This window comes from Danio rerio, chromosome 4 (genome assembly GCF_052040795.2).
Source record: "Danio rerio strain M-AB ecotype USA chromosome 4, GRCz13ab, whole genome shotgun sequence".
Taxonomy (NCBI): domain Eukaryota; kingdom Metazoa; phylum Chordata; class Actinopteri; order Cypriniformes; family Danionidae; genus Danio; species Danio rerio.
Window position 1 is genome coordinate 8285022 of NC_141024.2, and position 17479 is coordinate 8302500.

Here is a 17479-nt window from a genome sequence, read left to right on the forward strand (position 1 = left end):
CAGACTTCATATTTACGACCCTGCATGATAAAAAAAAAAAAAGGGCAATAAAAATACCAAGTAAATAAAGACTTTCACTTCAATCGTGACATCTTGTAAATTCATAAATATGCTGTATGCATAATAAAAGAGGATTGCGCGCCTGCAGACGGGATAATAATTCCAAGGCAGTATTTGCTGGCAACGGTCTGACATTCCTGCGCTGAGAGCTTCGACAGATGGGAAAATGAGGGAAGAAGGAAACAAGTGGAAAGAGATTTATCGACCTTCTGTGCCTTTTCACAAATCTAACACACACACACACACACACGCACGCACAAACACACACACGCACACACACTTGACTGACAGGACAACGACTTCTGACACTCCTACTGCTTCAAGAGCCAATCATAAAGCTCTGAAATGTAACTAACAAACAAGATCGAGCATGTGTGTCATTGCCTCCAGTCAAATCGATGAAGTTCAAGCAGGTTCAGTTTAATTCAGGGGAACCACAGTTGATATAAAAGTTCACAATTAAAATCATAACAATACATATTTACATTTATTACAGCTTATCTTAAAAGAATATAAAAAGGCAACAAACAGTGAGAGACTAAAATGAAGGCTCCTTTAGGACTAGTCTTGCATGATGGAAAGCTCTTCTGCATTTGGACTGGTCCCGGATGGAGTTTGGGTTCTGACTCTACTTTAAACTGTTGAGGAATTTGGGCTGTTCTTCTCCACGTGGCATCAGAAGCTCCCCTCCGATTTTGGGTCCCTTTTTCTCCTGTGGAAATGAGAGGCAGGTTAAAACTAGAGCAAACCGGCAAATGTATACATATAAAATAAATAAATAAATAAGGTTATGGAATGTTAATTATAAACGCTAACTAAATTTAGGGTAATAAAATACAATTGATGATAAGAAAATATTCTCAAAAAAGGCATAAAATATAAATAACTAAAATTATATTAAAATATCTAAATTATTCATAAATAAATATGAAATAAATAGGGTTATGCAATGTTGATTAAAATGCTAATTTAATTTAGGGTAATAACATATAATTAATGACTAATAATAATTAATGAAAATATAATAAAAAATCTGAATAAAATATTCAGACAAAAAAAATTGCATTATATATATATATATATATATATATATATATATATATATATAAAACTAAAATTACATTAAAATATCTCAATATATAAATTATCCATAAATAGTTAAATATCAAATATGCAATAAATAGGGTTATGCAATGTTAATTAAAAATGCTTACTAAATTTAGGATAATACAAAATAATTGATGACAAAAAAGCTAAATAAAATATTCAGACAAAAAAAATTGCATAATATATATATAAAATAACAAAAATTATATTAAAATATCTTAATATATAAACTATTCATAAATAATTAAATATTAAATAAATAGGGTTATGCAATGTTAATTAAAAATGCTAACTAAATTTAGGGTAATTAAATATAATTGATGACAAAAAAATACAATAGAATAAAATAATCAGAAAATGTATAAAATATAAATAAAATAACTACAATTATATTAAAATATATAAAGGATTCATAAATAAATTGATATGAAATAAATAGGGTTATGCAATGTTAATTAAAAATAATAACTAAATTTAGGGTAATAAAATATAATTGATGACAAAAAAAAACAATAAAATGAAATATTCTGACAAAAATTGCATAAAATATAAATAAAATACATAAATTACAGTAAAATATATAAATTCTTTATAAATAAATATTAATTAAAACAATAAAAGACAATAATAAAACAATAAAAGACAAATAAACAGTATAATGAACGAAAGGGAAACTGATTAAACAATCAACTATGTATATGAAAACATCTCAAACTGATTAAGAGTCGGATGAATAAATTAATAATATTTGACAAATACACTTCTTTAAATGAATAAAAAAACAACATGTCATTAATGCAACTAATACTTTCGAATATATATAAATTCAATATTTAGAAACACATCTAAAGCAATCAGAATCAATGTGTGAGATTTAAAGCACTAAAAATAGTGATTAATGAACATAAAACTGTACCTTTAACATGCCATCTCTTTCCCACTTGAAAAGGCCACAATGGCTAAAACAGAAAGAGTCAATGGTCTGTTATTACATCAATAATAAAACAACAATAACTTCTATACAGACAGTTGAGTATTAAATCAAAATATATTGCTTTCTCTACCCACAGAGGGTTTATACAGATACTGTACAAAGACATTTTCAAGCACTATTTTAGTTTGTTTTTAGGACAACAATTATAGATCTCATTACACTTCAAATGAAATAAAGAAGAAACTGCTCTGTAAACGATACAGTTTCTGCATTCAGTAATTCACAAGTGTTTTCTGTTTATTTACGGTTGTGAATTTTCCATCATTGGATGTTGAGCTCTGCTTTGTCGACTTTTGATATTGAAAACTCAACTCTACAGTTTAACAAAGTGACTTTCTCTGATATTTTAGTAGTGATATAATGTATAGGAAATAATATACAGAGGAAGAAGTCTGAAAAACAATAGAAAATGTACAGGCAGCTTATTACAAGGTTTTTGTACCGTAATTTACAACACCAACCCAGACAATACCTCACTTAAACTATTAAAAATGACAATAAAAGTCACTTTTTTTTTTTTTTTTACTTTTCAAGATTAATAGTTGTTGTAAGAAAGATCAAGATCCCATAATGCCCTTCAAAAGCAGAAATAAATGTGAAAAAAAATTAACTACAGAAAACTGCTTATTTACAGATATTTTTACAGTATAAGAGTATAATAAGACAAAGATTATAAGTGTCTTTTATATATATATTTAAATTACATAAATTAATTTACATTTATTTGACAAATAAAGTTTCTGAGTCTCCAAGCACTGCTGTTCGAGTATCTGTTTTCAAGGATCTTCCAGCTCTCGCACTTCAGAAAACATCTTCAAGCACTTTCTGCGACCCCTGAATATAAAGCAGTGAATGATGAACTGAGTTCTGCGCCTCACCTGCAGGCTCCGTGTGGCATCCGCGCCAGGCAGATCTTTCTCTGTCCGCAGGGGCATTTGAAGAAGCGTTTGACGGCGTCGTGCCAGTGATAGTCGTGTTTCTCCTCCACGCAGCGGTCCGCTGGTTTAAAGTGGGTGTATTTACACTGCGGGCGAGAGCAGCTCATGAAGCAAAGCGCACAAACAGACCTTGATTTACACTCCAAAACCTAATTCAAATCTAATTAGCATCACAGAGAGCTTCCTTTGCTTTTCGCTCCTCTTAAACAACATTTACTGAGAGACTGTGTACACTCAAAACTGCTTCGTCATGTGAATAAATAAAGATCAGCTGCTAATGACGCATTGAAAAATCGCTCCGCTTTTGGCAAGGACCTGAATGAGACTTCATGTGACCCTAATAAATCATTTAATGATAATGTTATCTGTGTATTTAAACAACCTGACCTATAAATGGTCGCCTGTTCTTGACCTATTCTGACCTATAAAAGAATGCAGATAGAGGTGAGTGGGTTTGACAAACCACCTGTAGAAAATGCATTCTATCATATGCACCAGACACTATCTTACAATCACTATATATCTCAAGCAAAACCTGGTGCATTTCTGGAGCGTGCCTCTCACATGTGAGTGGGCTTGACAAACCACCTGTAGAAAATGCATTCTATCATATGCACCAGACACTGTCTTACAATCACTATATAGCTCAAGAAAAACCTGGTGCATTTCTGGAGCGTGCCTCTCACATGTGAGTGGGCTTGACAAACCACCTGTAGAAAATGCATTCTATCATATGCACCAGACACTGTCTTGCAATCACTACATATCTCAAGAAAAACATGGTGCATTTCTGGAGCGTGCCTTACACATGTGAATGGGCTTGACAAACCACCTGTAGAAACACTCCTCTATATGCACCGGACACTTTTCTTAAACTCCATTTCACAAGGACTCAAAGTAAACAATGTTTACTTGTGAATGTACTATAAATTATGTTGCACTACTTACTTTTTCAATACCTTTGTTGAACAAAATGTTGCACATATTGTTTCTATTTTACATTAAGCACTTGTATAGTTTGTCTGAGGTATAATTAAGCATTTATAGTACATGTACAGTTAGATTAACGCTCCAGTATGTCATGTATAGGTTTAAAAAATGCTCTTACATCTACATTAGTACACTTTACATTAGTCAGTACCAAAGCCAAAACTGGAACTAATCAAACAAAATAACTAAAGATGACTTTACTCAAAAATTGGTTTTCAAAAATTAGTACACCCAAATTAATGTTAGGGGGAAAAATTATTACAATTTTAATAAAGAGGAAAATAAATAAATAAATAAAATCATGATCACTTTAAAAAAAAAGATACATGACAGTCTGTCATTTTTTTTTATTAATACTTTGGGCTTAAATGTGTTATTTTTCTGTTTCTAGAGATATTAATTGTGCAAACTGTTTCATTAGCAAAGTGTGCAAGATGCTAGGGAATAATATTCATCACAATTTTAATAAAGAGGAAAATAAAAAAATCATGATAACCATAAAAAAGACGTTCAATTTAGCTGAAATATTGCAGATTTTTTATGTTTGTAATACCTACTTTGAATTTAAAGGCATTAGTTACCAGTTTTAAACATTCTTCGAAATATCTTTTTTGTGTGAGCATAACAGTGAGTAAATATTCATTTTGGGTGAATTATCCCTTCAAAGACGATGTTATGCTCTACTTGAGCCGTGATGTCATCCCTGTTTGCTTGTTTGTGTTCAACAGCATTATGTGGTGCTTTTTTAGTTTTTTAAACAATGTTTTTGTAATATCTACTTTGAGGGGCGTCACAGTGGCGCAGTGGGCAGCATGATCGCCCAACAGCAAGAACGATGCTGGTTTGAGCCTCGGCTGGGTCCGTTGGCATTTCTGTGTGGAGTTTGCATGTTCTCCCAGTGTATGAATTTCCTCTGGGTGCTCCGGTTTCCCCCACAGTCCAAAGACATGTGCTATAGGTAAATTGTCTGTGGTGTATGTGTGTGAATGTGTGAGCGTATGGGTGTTTCCCAGTAATGGGTTGCAGTTGGAAGGGCATCCGCTGCATAAAACATATGCTGGATAAGTTGGCGGTTCATTCCACTGTGGTGATCCCAGATTAATAAAGGGAGTAAGCCGAAAAGAAAATGAATGACTCTACTGTGAGTTTAAATGTATTATTTTTCCCATTTTAATTAATAAAACAGTTGAATAGTTATTGTATTAATTGTCTTTAGATGCTCTAAATTTTATTGTCTATATTCACTGTGAAATCAATACAAAAATTCATCTTCAAAAGCCTCTGTACTCATTTATTGTGCACTGTGTATTTATTTACATATATCAAATATTCCTCACGATTTACTTACCGTCACGTTGTTCTAAACTTGATTGAGTTTCTTTGTAAAATAATAACAACAAAAAAGTAAAAATCTGACTTACAGTTTTACATGTGACGGCCCGACATTTCATCTCCCTGATGCTCTTCATCTTCTCCTCCATCTTCTCTTTTTGCACAAGTGGCTCGAAGTACTCCTGCATGGCCCGCTCCTCAATCTAGACAACAGAAATTACATCAAACATAAAAAAATATCCAATCCTAATATACAATAATTCCATATCCCTTACTACAGCATCCAAAACAAATACAGTCATCTAACTTGCTGTGCCGGATCCTGCTGTTAAGCTCCACCCACCCATTGTGACATCATTTATCATAGCGCTGACAGTCATATGAAAACACATGCTCACTGATGCTCAGCCAACACACACACACCTCTCCCATCATCCATGAGTTTGATGACTTGGCGTTGAGGATACGCTGAAACTCTTCTGACTGAATGTACTCCAGCTGTTCCCGCCTCTTCTTCATCGCTGGCTCCTCCTCCTCGCTGGCTGAATTTTCATCCGTTACTACAGATAGAGATTTTAGAGGAGTCTCGAGTGATGTCTGCAAACACTGTCTCACATGTATAATTCACCAAACAAAACTTATTCACCATTTAGATTCGAAGTAAATCCTTTAAATTTCATCTAGAATTAAAATGTCCCCCTTCTTTTTATATACGGCCTCTTCATTTGTCCCAAAACAATAGACATTGACATCTATAATATGTTTTTTCATACTATGAATGTCAATGGCTGCCAGTTTCCAACATTCTTTGAAATATCTTTTCTTGTGTTTAACAGAAAAAAACAACAACATTGACTTCCATAGTATGTTTTTCCTCCTATGGCTACAAGTCTTCAACATTCTTCAAAATATCTTCATTTGTAAACAACAGAAAACAAAAACCATTACTTCTATAATGTTTTTCCTACTATGGATGTCAATGGCTACCAGTCTTCAACCTTCATTCATCCAAAAAAAATGGAAACACTTGAGGGTAACGGTGAGTAAATGTTCATTTATGGGTGAATTTGGGGTTTGTACCTTTGGCTTTGACGATGTTACGCTCGACTCGACCTGTGATGTCACCACTGTTTGCTCGCTTGCGTTTAACAGCATTCGGGTCTTCTTTAACGATGACTGAGCCTTTAGCTTGGAGTTTCCTCACTGCTGCCAGCTACGGAAAAAAAAATTGAAGCAAATTGAAATGAAAATCATGCTGAAAACAGGAAATGGAAAAAACGGGAAGCTCAGAATCTCTTTTTTTATTGAGACAATGCAAATAAAAATGTAAAAAATATATATGTTATATACTTAAAAAGTATAAAAGATTTCAGTGAAATGTGTCCTAAAATATCTATAATTTGTGCAAAATGTCAAAATATGTGTGAAATAATGTTCATTGCACGGGGATCACGGGAATATTTTGGGATGTAACATTAGACAAAGATACGTGCTATCTTCTGTAAATCATGGGTAAATGGATCTATCTATCTATCTATCTATCTATCTATCTATCTATCTATCTATCTATCTATCTATCTATCTATCTATCTATCTATCTATCTATCTATCTATCTATCTATCTATCTATCTATCTATCTATCTATCTATCTATCTATCTATCTATCTATCTATCTACTTACTTATACTTATATTGGTACTCTTCAATTTCTTCCAGGCCCGTTTCATTAGTTTGCCTTTTTAATGCTCATGTTAAACCACAGTTCAAGAGCAATATCTGATTTTCATTGAGGATTATTTTCTCAAATTTTGTATTAATCAACATTTTTTTTTTTGTTGTTTGGAAAGGTACCATCACTTTTGTCCATGTTGGTTTATATTACACATATATACACACACACAGCAACTCTGTTACATAGTGAACACTTGCTTAAAAATGGTGCAGCCCTTTTCCAGACGTGTACCTTTGTAGCTGAGAGGCTCTTTGATGAAGGTGGAGACATATCAAAAACAATGTCCTCTCCTTCTGAAAAGCCACGACCGAGGGTGGGCACAGCGGGCCCTGAGAGACTGGACCCAGAGCCTTTAGGACCCTCTGAAGCTGCTTTCGGGGAAAGCAGTGGACCCCTGCTTACATTGGGCCGAGATGAAGCGACAGGAGCTCCGCCACTCTGAAGCACCCTGAGTAGAGAAAGACTTGTAGTTATAGTGTATTCACAATAAAGACTAAATAAGAAAAACTAGTTTTGAAATGTAATGTAATGAATAATCAAGATTAACTATAGAAAATGTGTCTTACCTCTTCTGAATCTCTTCTGCCCTCTTCTTTCGGGCCATCATCCTCTGCTGGTGCTGCTCTTTCTGCTGTTTGAGCAGGTCAGAGGCAGATACTGACTGAACTGAAGATCCTGCCACGGCTAAAAAGGGTGGATAAAATAAAAAAGTACATCAGAGATTAAATGTGCATGGTGCATTAAAGTTATATATTCCAGGACCATAAACATTTGGTTTGCTTTAGTCTCGGTTGTGAAGGGATATTCGGCAGACATCTGCTGGCCCAAAACAGAACTGCAGCATCAGAAAACATTCATGTGTTCAGTGACCATATTGTGCATCTTTCAATAATAGCTTTTATAAATTAAAAGGTCACGTAAGATCAAAAATTATGTTTTTTTTTAGGTTTAAGTATCTTATTATTTTTTTTTTTCCAGGGTTTTCACCTTTAATTGATAGGACAGTAGAGAAAGTTGACAAGAGAGTTTGGGGAGCAGAGAGAGGGGAAAGATCACCATAGGACCTCGAGGTGGGAATCGAACTCGGGTCGCCGTGAGCACCGAAGTGCACGTGTCAACGCACTAACCAGTACGCCATTGGTGCCAATAAATATGTTAGTTTTAAGGATATCTATAAGCTAGCGTGCTCCAAACAGTGAAAACAAAACACATGTAGAAGATATAAACATTCAAAGCTTGCTGTTTGTCACTTCACGCCTAAACGGATCAATGATGTCACCTCATACTTCAGTTTCTCATCAAATTTTCTGACCAATCAAGTGCTCTCTAGTATCTGACATGCCCTGCTCCCTTCATGAAGCTTCTCACTTGCATTTTAATTTATGTACTTGATTTCAACTGACAGAGCTGTGTTAAAAACAAAACGCTATTGGCTGTTATAAAAAAAGGGGAGGAGCTACAATATGTACCATCCAAGTTTGCTTTTGTGTGACGCTGCCAGCCGTTAGATCACCCCTGGGGTACTGGCTGCTGTACAAGTCATAAAGCCCGCCTCCCCTGTGTTAATGAAGGAGACTTCAGCCAAAATTAATTACACTTGCAATAAAATTTCCCGACAGATAGATTTGGTCAATTAAGGCACCGGTTATCATGCTGATGTAGGTTTTTTTCCAGAACTATGTAAATAAAAAGAACGCTCGATGGATGTCCAGCGTTCTTCAGCCTCCAGCGCCTAGACTGGAGCTCTGCACAAGAAGTTTGGCCAGAGGAGAAATGCTAATGCCCAACTTAGCCTGGTTTCTCTCAAGGTTTTTTTTCCCTTCATTGTCGTCAATTGGTGAAGTTATGTTCTTCGCCCTGGTTGCCGCTGGCTTGCTTGGTTTGGGACTTGTGGAGCTGCACATTGATGGATTTACTCTTCAGTGTTTTAGCAGTGAAAGTTAAACCACACTGAACTTCAACTCTGAAAACTGGACTGACGTAGTCTCAACTTACTAGAACTTTACTAAGAGAACATTGTAAAAGCGCTATACAAATAAACATGAATTGAATTGTAACTGAATAAACTTACCTGAACTCTTGGATTGTCCTAAATGTCTCTTGATGTTAAGTGCTCCAGGCGTGGGCATAGACATCAGACCTCTGAAATCCTCTGAACAGCCCGACACCTGACCTGAGTTCAGAACTACAAGACGTAACACTTGATTAGAAACCATAAACAGATGTATAAAACATCATATAGGTGGAAAGAGAGTTTACCGAGTTTCTTAGTTGGGATGGATGCCAAAGCAGACTGTATAGTGGGTTGTTTCTTTGGCTGTGGGGCAGACCTGTCAAAAACAAAAGATTCATGCATTAATTGTGGGGTGAATTTCGATGGAGGTGATGTTTATGGGATGCCGTAAACTCACATTGAGGGCGCACAAGCGAGTGATGACATGCCGCCATAGTGGAAATCAGAATGGCACAGGCGCTCCTTCAAACTGCCCCGCCCCCTTCCTTTACCAGGGGCGGAACCTGTAAAGCTGGACTGAAGCTCCGCCCTCTTGGAGCTCATTTTCTTGTATTGGGCTTTAACGTGGTACTGACAGAACTGGCATTCATACTGTTCAAACAAACAAATAATGAATAAACTGATCAGGGATTTTCTTTTTCCCAGAAAAGCTTGATGTTTGGAGACTCACCAAGTTGACAAGTTGAGTGCAAGAATCCCCGTTCTTCTTTTTAGCCTTGCAGGTGCCAAAGTCCATGGCTTCTCCTATTATGAGGACTTTCTGTGGGTGATCCACTGTCAGGCTGAGCTGGAGAGAGACAAATACTACATTACTGATGTTAGAAATGAACACACGACGCAAACTGTTTTACTCGAGTGATTTAACATTTTGAAAATCACAAGTGTTTATTCATATAAATGTGCATAAGTGATGTCTATCAAAAATAAGTCATATATTACCCTTTTATTTATTGATTTATTACATATTTAATGCCACATCAGCAACTTATGGCTATTTCGTGGCCAAATGGATATATATTAAAATATTACATGATAAAAAACAAATTTGCATTACACTAAAAAAAGTTACTTAGAAAAATGTATAAAATAGAAATAGATAGAATTCACACAAAAATTTATTTAAAGTTAAATATGATTTTTCAGCTCTATTTTTGATTTAAAAAAAATTTAAACTCTCCCAGGTGGTATGTTTTTAAAAATGTCCATCAAAGTACTCTCCTTATAAAAATGTTGTCCAATGGAATTTAAACTTCTGCATTCCAACAAAATATGTTTGATGGTAAGAGCAGTCTGGCAGTAATTACATTTAGGTGATTCTTTGTTATTTAATAAATATGAATGTGTCAACCTAGAATGTCCAATTCGACATCTGGTATAGACCGTCTGATCATGCCTGGTCTCAAAATTATAATTTGCTAAATGTCTGTCATTTATTTTCAGGTTAATTTCATGTAATTTGTTGTTGATACAGTTGTCCCATTCTCTTTGCCATGATTCGTTTATGTACAAATTGATGATGGGTTTCAAGTCCTCAGGAGGAATTAAACATTCAGTCACATTCAAGGAGATGTGCCTGTTTTGCAGCTTCTATTTCCCTTTAATCAAAAATACTGATGTTGGTTCCATGCATTTATAACCTCAGCTGTGCTTTAAGTGTATAAAACCTTTTTTATGCTAAATATATTTATTGGCTTTTTCTTTGAATTTCAGAGCTAAAATATAAAAGAAAAAAACACATTTATTCTGAATTATTAAAACATCTTGAATCGAACAAGCAAATGTGCATAGAACAAAAAAATAATGATAAAAATACATTAAAAACATTCTATTAAAATAAGAATAATACACTTTTTTTGTGCATTTCACAGCTTTCCAATGTGTTATTTTGTCGTCTGATGGTTAATCAAATCCATTAATTGTTTTACAGGAATAAAAGATATCTGAACATTATAACAGACATTAAAAAAGGGATTTGACAGCTCAAGCATCCAAAAACGTTGCACCTGGTTACAAAATAGTTAAACAAGGTCCATATTTTATGTTGGTTTGCGTTTAACGCCATGCCAGCTTCTAATGCCTATTTCATGGGGTGAAAAAGTATATCGGAGACAGATTAAATTAAGATTTTACAATTTATTCTTGCTAAAAACTTTAAATTGCATTTGGATTAACATTGTTAAAAGTTGCCTCAGAATGAGCTGAATAAATTTATTCCTCACAGAACTAAAACCAACACACTTCAATAGAACACAGGTGTTAAATCCAGTTCCTGAAGGGCCGCAGCTCTGCACAGTTTAGCTTTAACCCTAATTAAACACACCTGATCAAACTAACCGAGTTCTTCAGGCTTGTTTGAAACCTACAGGTAATGGCGCGATCACACTAGAGTTTGAGCATGCGAAATTCTGTAGTACGGCGCTGCGAAAAGAGGCCGGATAATACAAGATGATTACACATTAAAAAAAAGGGAGCGATTGGTCCATAATTTTAACTTCTGTACAGAGCAGTCATGTTGATCTTCAGTCGGTCTCAGGCAGTCAAGTGATGCGATTTCGCATGTCAGAGTTCACCAAGCTTGAACTGCGAAACTTATTGCACGAGCTTGCATTTTCAGTCTTTTGCATACGCATGCGTATGAATGGAAGTCTATAAGGAGAAATTGCAGTGTGACCACAGCTTTAGTGTTTAATTGGGGTTGGAACTAAACTGTGCAGAGCTGCGGCCCTCCAGGACCTAGATTTGACCCCTGTGCAAAAGAACATGCTTTATAGTTAAAGTGCTTTTGGTTATATTTGATAAAAATCATATTTTTTTATAGGTGCCAGCTTTTTGAGAGCAAGGTTACTGCTTATTATTTTAATACGCTGGCTACAGGATGGCCTTTGACAGAGTATAAACCTTTTTTGATTTCGGATCACCAGGAAAATATAAACAAACCTCATTGGAGCCTTCTTTGTTCTTCATCGTGTTGGGATTGAGGATTCCAATCACTGTCCCGGTGTCAGTCTTCCACAGGTCAGTGTGAACAGACCCGAACAGAAAGAGAGACACGTTCACTTCCAGATTATGGAGATCATTCAGCTTCCAGATGCTGAAGGTTTTCCCCTACAGAAATAAAACAATTTGTAATCAAATATACAATATAAAATCAATATGATAAGATGTTAAATCTCAGATTTGCTGCTCCATTACATTGTTTTTGCTCTGTGGAGTGATCTTATTTATGATCACGGCAAACGTGACCCAATCGCTGTCCTCTAAATTGTCTCTGGCCAGTCGATCGGGCAGCTGGGAGAGCCTGATCAGTTTGCGGCTGGCCATTTTCTGCTCAATGTCTATGGAAGACAGACGTGGCTTCCTGAGAAGAATAATACAAAATCATAGTGCTTTTTATAATAGATTTTTTCACAATAATACAGACACCACAATACATCTATAAAATACACAAAGAAAAATTTCAAAACAAAAGAAAAGGGGAAAAAAGGGAGATAAAAAAGGAAAAAAAAAAAAGATTTGATTGTATGCAAAACCGGTCTACCTCCAAAAAACCACACAAAAACTCTTATTTTCCAGATAATAATATAGTCATAATAATCCTTTTAATTTGATGGCATATTGGCAATATGGCAAACACTAGTGCTGCGTCCCAATTTGCATACTATCCGTTAGGGCTGCACGATTTATCGAAAAAAGATCACAATCTTGATTCGACCCTACACACCATCTTGATTCAGCCAACCATATTTGAGGTCAGGAGAGAAGCAAGTAAGTTGCACAAGTCTTCACAACAACATTGACACCTTCAAATGGCGTTAAAAGTGTCACATACTGTGTTTATAAATTATAATACACCCACAGATGTCATTTCTGTCCTCATGTAATGAAGTATTCGTGGCCGCGAAATCACACATGAGCTGGCCGCGAGGTGTTTGTACCGAGAACGCGTGCGTGCACACCCCATGACGCCTACTTTAGTGAACATAATCTGCACAGGCTATGAATAACAGGTAATGAAGTTGTGAAAAACTTTCAGTTCGTTGCACAGAGCGATCGTTTGAGGGCCGTGCAGGAGCTTTGATTTACATGCATTCGTTTTTTCTCACAGTGACTGCAGCCATGAGCTGCACTCAGAAGTGAAAGTGAAACCTGTGCGCACATCATTTAAATGATCATATCTCATTTAAGAGTTATGACTACGACAAGCATTTGATGTTTTTTTTTCTTTCACTGCGAACACAAAGTGTTGTGCATGAAAATAAATGTTTACTGTGTCAGTATAACAACCCTAGCCTATAATGTTGATTATAATGCATGAAGAAATCTGATAATGACAAAGTTCTAATTTTACCAGTGAAAACAAAATCCTGTCAAAATCAGATGAAAAGCTTATGTCTTAAACATAATAAATCAAGTTTGTAATTATGAATAGTTATATTTAGATGTCATAATTTTACTGTGAATTAACAAACAGGATATTGAAAGTCTGTTCAAGTCCACCATAACAACTATAAAAAATGTAGCATTTTAAGCAACAGTAGACCAACACACAGGCCTAATATTGTTGTTGTTTTACCATATGTTTGAGAATTAACAATAACAATAGGCTAATCATAATAACCTTAATTTTAAATTTACAGAATCGTGAGAAAAATGTGATTTTAAGCAAAGAAAAAAAACGTGATTCACATATTTGCCAGAATCGTGCAGCCCTACTATCCATCCTAAATAGTATTTGAAAATAGAATTATTATGTCCCAAATCGCAGCATGTTGAAAAAAGCATTATTAGCTGACCAATCAGCTAATCATTATTCAAAGGCATTTAAAACGAGTCTTATGCTCATTAACTTGAATGTATTGACCTTATTCTGCTATGTGGAAATGCGCATAGCTTACGATGAATAAACTTCTAGCTTACGAGAAATGACTAGGAGTAATAAACGGGTTAATAATATACTTCTTGCTCTCCAAACAAGTGTGTTTATGATTATACATAAAAGCTTAAACAATATAATTTAAAATGTCATTTTGCATCATCAAGCAGCATAATGAGCTTAATGTTTTTTTTTATATGGCTAAAAATGAATAGAAGTGAATGAGACTTTGTGAAAAATAAGCTATTAACAATAAACAATTTAAACAGCATCTATCATCTTTAAACTAACCTGAGTCGGAGACCAGAAAACTTCTCCACGGCCACCTCTTGATTGACAGGTAGACGTGGCGTGGGCTGCCGCACAGTGGGAGGAGTCTTGATAAGGGGAGGTGACTTTAACATGCTGTTCACTTTAGCACCGTCTCTCATCGGCTGAGGTTGGTTCGTACTCTGACCAATAGGAATCTGCCTTTCTGAAGAGGCTGATTTACATAAGAAAGGCGTTTGAAAATGTTTAAAAACCTTTCACAACACAAGAGAAAAAAATAGAAATGCAATAGAGAAGGAGAGACTTGTTTTGGAAAAGTCATGGACATTAGTTTAACAAATATCTGTATACTTAAATATGGGTTTGTTTTTACTTCTTTAATGTCCATGGCCAAACACATGCTCTCACATTATTAGTGCTGTGTGAGCATTATCTAAATAAATTTTACATAGATATTAAGATTCATTCAAAGTAAATATTTATGATATGCTGTAATAACTTTGAACGTGCACTGTTTTTTGCTTATTATTATTCACACATACATAGACATTACACGAAACATTAGGTCATGAAAATTTACTTGAAAGTCCTGGAAAAGTCATGGAAACGTCATTGAATTTTAGTAGTAAAAATGTGTATGAACCCTGTCTGTGATCATTAAAACAAAATAACGATAAAACATCAACTGCAATAAATAAATTCATAAGATTAAAAACTAAGGCTTGTAACTTGATATCCACCTGCTTTGGGTTGGTGGGCCGTCCTCTGCTTGTTTTTCAGCTTTGCCGTGATGTTTGATGGAGAGCCATCGCTATCTCGTACTGTTGGTGGGGTAGTTTTCACAGGCGCTTGAGGTGAGGTTAAGGATTTAGTGCTTTGTCTCTGGACGGCGGGTTTGTTTTGAGCTGGTGTGGTCTTCTGTGAGGCCTCCAGCTGCTGTTGTAGTTTTTGCATTTTCTCCTGCATTAATTTCAGCTCAGCTGGAAAACAAATAGGATTGGATAAACTTTATTTGTCCCAGAGAGGATTTTTGTCTTTGGCAAATAAGTGCAACAACGCTTGCAGACAGTAAAATAATTAAAACAAAACAATTAAAAAGATACATTGTTTACAAAGTAAGACCACATATAAACATGAAATATTTAAAACACAGAACACGGGTACTAATATGTACAGGTACATTATAGAGGAAGGAAGAAATGAAAGCTTCAATCTATTGGTTTACACACTGCGTAGGAGTCTATAGGATCTATTTTGACGGTGCATGCGCAGAGCGCAAAAGGCAGGACGCAAACGCTTTTAGGGCGTGTCAGAACGCATTTTTGCTAATTTAAGGACGGGAAAACCTGCTTTGCGCCGTGGCGCATGGGCTAAAAGGGTTGAGTTTATTTTCTTAATGAGTTATAGGTGTGTTTTGAGAATAAACCAATTAGAGTCTCATCTCCCATTCCCTTTAAGAGTCAGCTGCGTCGCGCCAAGAGCGCATTCGCTATTTACAGGACGCAAAGTAAGTCTAAGTGGAAAAAATGAGCATTTCACTAGCAAACAGTTAACAGTTAAGCACAATTACTGCACCACATTGCACTGATCTACTTATTTGAACTGTACATACCCACTGCACATGGACATTTGTAATTAAGTACACACCCACTGTACATATACACTTGTAATCATGCTTCTTTATCTGCACACTACTGATTATTAATAGCAACCTGTACATATATTCATATATTGTAACATATACACTTGTAATCATGCTTATTTATCTGCACACTACTGATTATTAATAGCAACCTGTACATATATTCATATATTGTAAATCTGTTCACAGCTAATCCAACCTGTATATAATGTTCATAGTACATCTATCTGTAAATATCACCATAGTTTTTCTATAACTGCACTTTATAACTTATACCTCTATCATGCACTTGCTGCAATTGCACTGCTGGTTAGACCTGAACTGCATTTCGTTGCATTGTACCTGTACATGTGTAATGACAATAAAGTTGAATCTAATCTAATCTAATCTAATCAAGTGTTGTTATGACTAGGCCCACCCTGAATCTGCGCGCACAGAATTCCGCAGATTTTTAGCCCGTCATTAATTCTGTTTATTTACTTGAGTAAATGTGTGTACATTTAAATTTATTCTGTTTTTTTTAATTAATTTTAGTAATATTATTGACTAATGTGAAGATGTGTATCTGATTTATGTGCAATGCAGTTTGTACAGTAATATTTTCTGTCTTTTACTAGTTATATTATATGACAAACTTGCTTTATTTACCAAATAAAGTGAATCTAGTTGGATTTGCATTTTAAACATTAAATAAAAGTTTAAAAGATATATATATATAGATATATATATATATATATATATATATATATATATATATATATATATATATATATATATATATATATATATATTAAGGTTTCAGTTATGATGATGAATAATTCCGCAGAAATCTGCAGACTTTTACCAAAATTCTCCACAGAAATAGCAAAAAAACCGCCGCAGATTCCGTCTGGCCCTTGTTATGACACAGTGTAAGGGAGTGTTTACATTACACTGGTTTCATCTACAAGCTTTCTATGCATTTATAGCTGTTAATTTACACAAAAATGGGGCTGAAAATTAAATTCTCCAATCACCAGTCCCTAGCCTGGCATGCTACATCTTTAGTCGTTTTTGTGGGTCTGTGTGCAAAATGTTAGTTTAAAAAGACAAAGTAAAAACTTTGCATTTGAACAAACCAATGAATGATATGTAAATGCATCCTAAAGATGCCTAGAATCACCACAGAGCAGCGCATTACCCTCCAGATCTTCTTTTGACTTATTCAAGTCAGACGAGCTTGACTTCCCAGGTGACACTTCTTCTTCTTCTTCTTTCTCTTCTTCAACCTCCTCAGGCTCGATATATTGCTCGCCGTCATCATCCTCATCGAAGAGATCGTCCAGATTGTCTTCACCCTCCTCCGCAGCAGGACTCTCCAGATCCTGGCCCTCACTCTCCGCAAATAAAGACAGCAGCATGTCCAGATTCTCCTCCTCTGATGTCAGACATATGAAGGCAGATCAATATGACACCATTAAACAATACAATTTATTGAGCCGAGTTCATACATTTACACTGTAGAGCATAGTTTGTTCTTATATATT

The 17479-nt window shown here is 35.1% G+C and overlaps 1 protein-coding gene across 2 annotated transcripts in view; it reads right to left on the bottom strand.

Annotated features, from left to right (window-relative positions):
• Window positions 1-459: 459 nt before the first annotated feature.
• The window catches only part of mcm10 (minichromosome maintenance 10 replication initiation factor), an 18759-nt gene continuing 1739 nt past the window's right edge, over window positions 460-17479 (bottom strand). The window contains exons 2-18 of one of the 2 annotated variants that reach the window (XM_088649803.1): window positions 17134-17370; window positions 15052-15291; window positions 14333-14525; window positions 12361-12526; window positions 12106-12273; window positions 9839-9955; window positions 9566-9759; window positions 9414-9484; window positions 9226-9339; window positions 7721-7838; window positions 7386-7602; window positions 6502-6634; window positions 5845-5981; window positions 5511-5624; window positions 3040-3185; window positions 2084-2126; window positions 460-772 (exon numbers count right to left, since the gene is read on the bottom strand). In XM_088649803.1, the coding sequence (XP_088505929.1) occupies window positions 689-772; window positions 2084-2126; window positions 3040-3185; window positions 5511-5624; window positions 5845-5981; window positions 6502-6634; window positions 7386-7602; window positions 7721-7838; window positions 9226-9339; window positions 9414-9484; window positions 9566-9759; window positions 9839-9955; window positions 12106-12273; window positions 12361-12526; window positions 14333-14525; window positions 15052-15291; window positions 17134-17353 (2475 nt within the window). In that variant the 5' untranslated portion in view covers window positions 17354-17370 and the 3' untranslated portion in view covers window positions 460-688. 2 annotated transcript variants of the gene reach the window in all.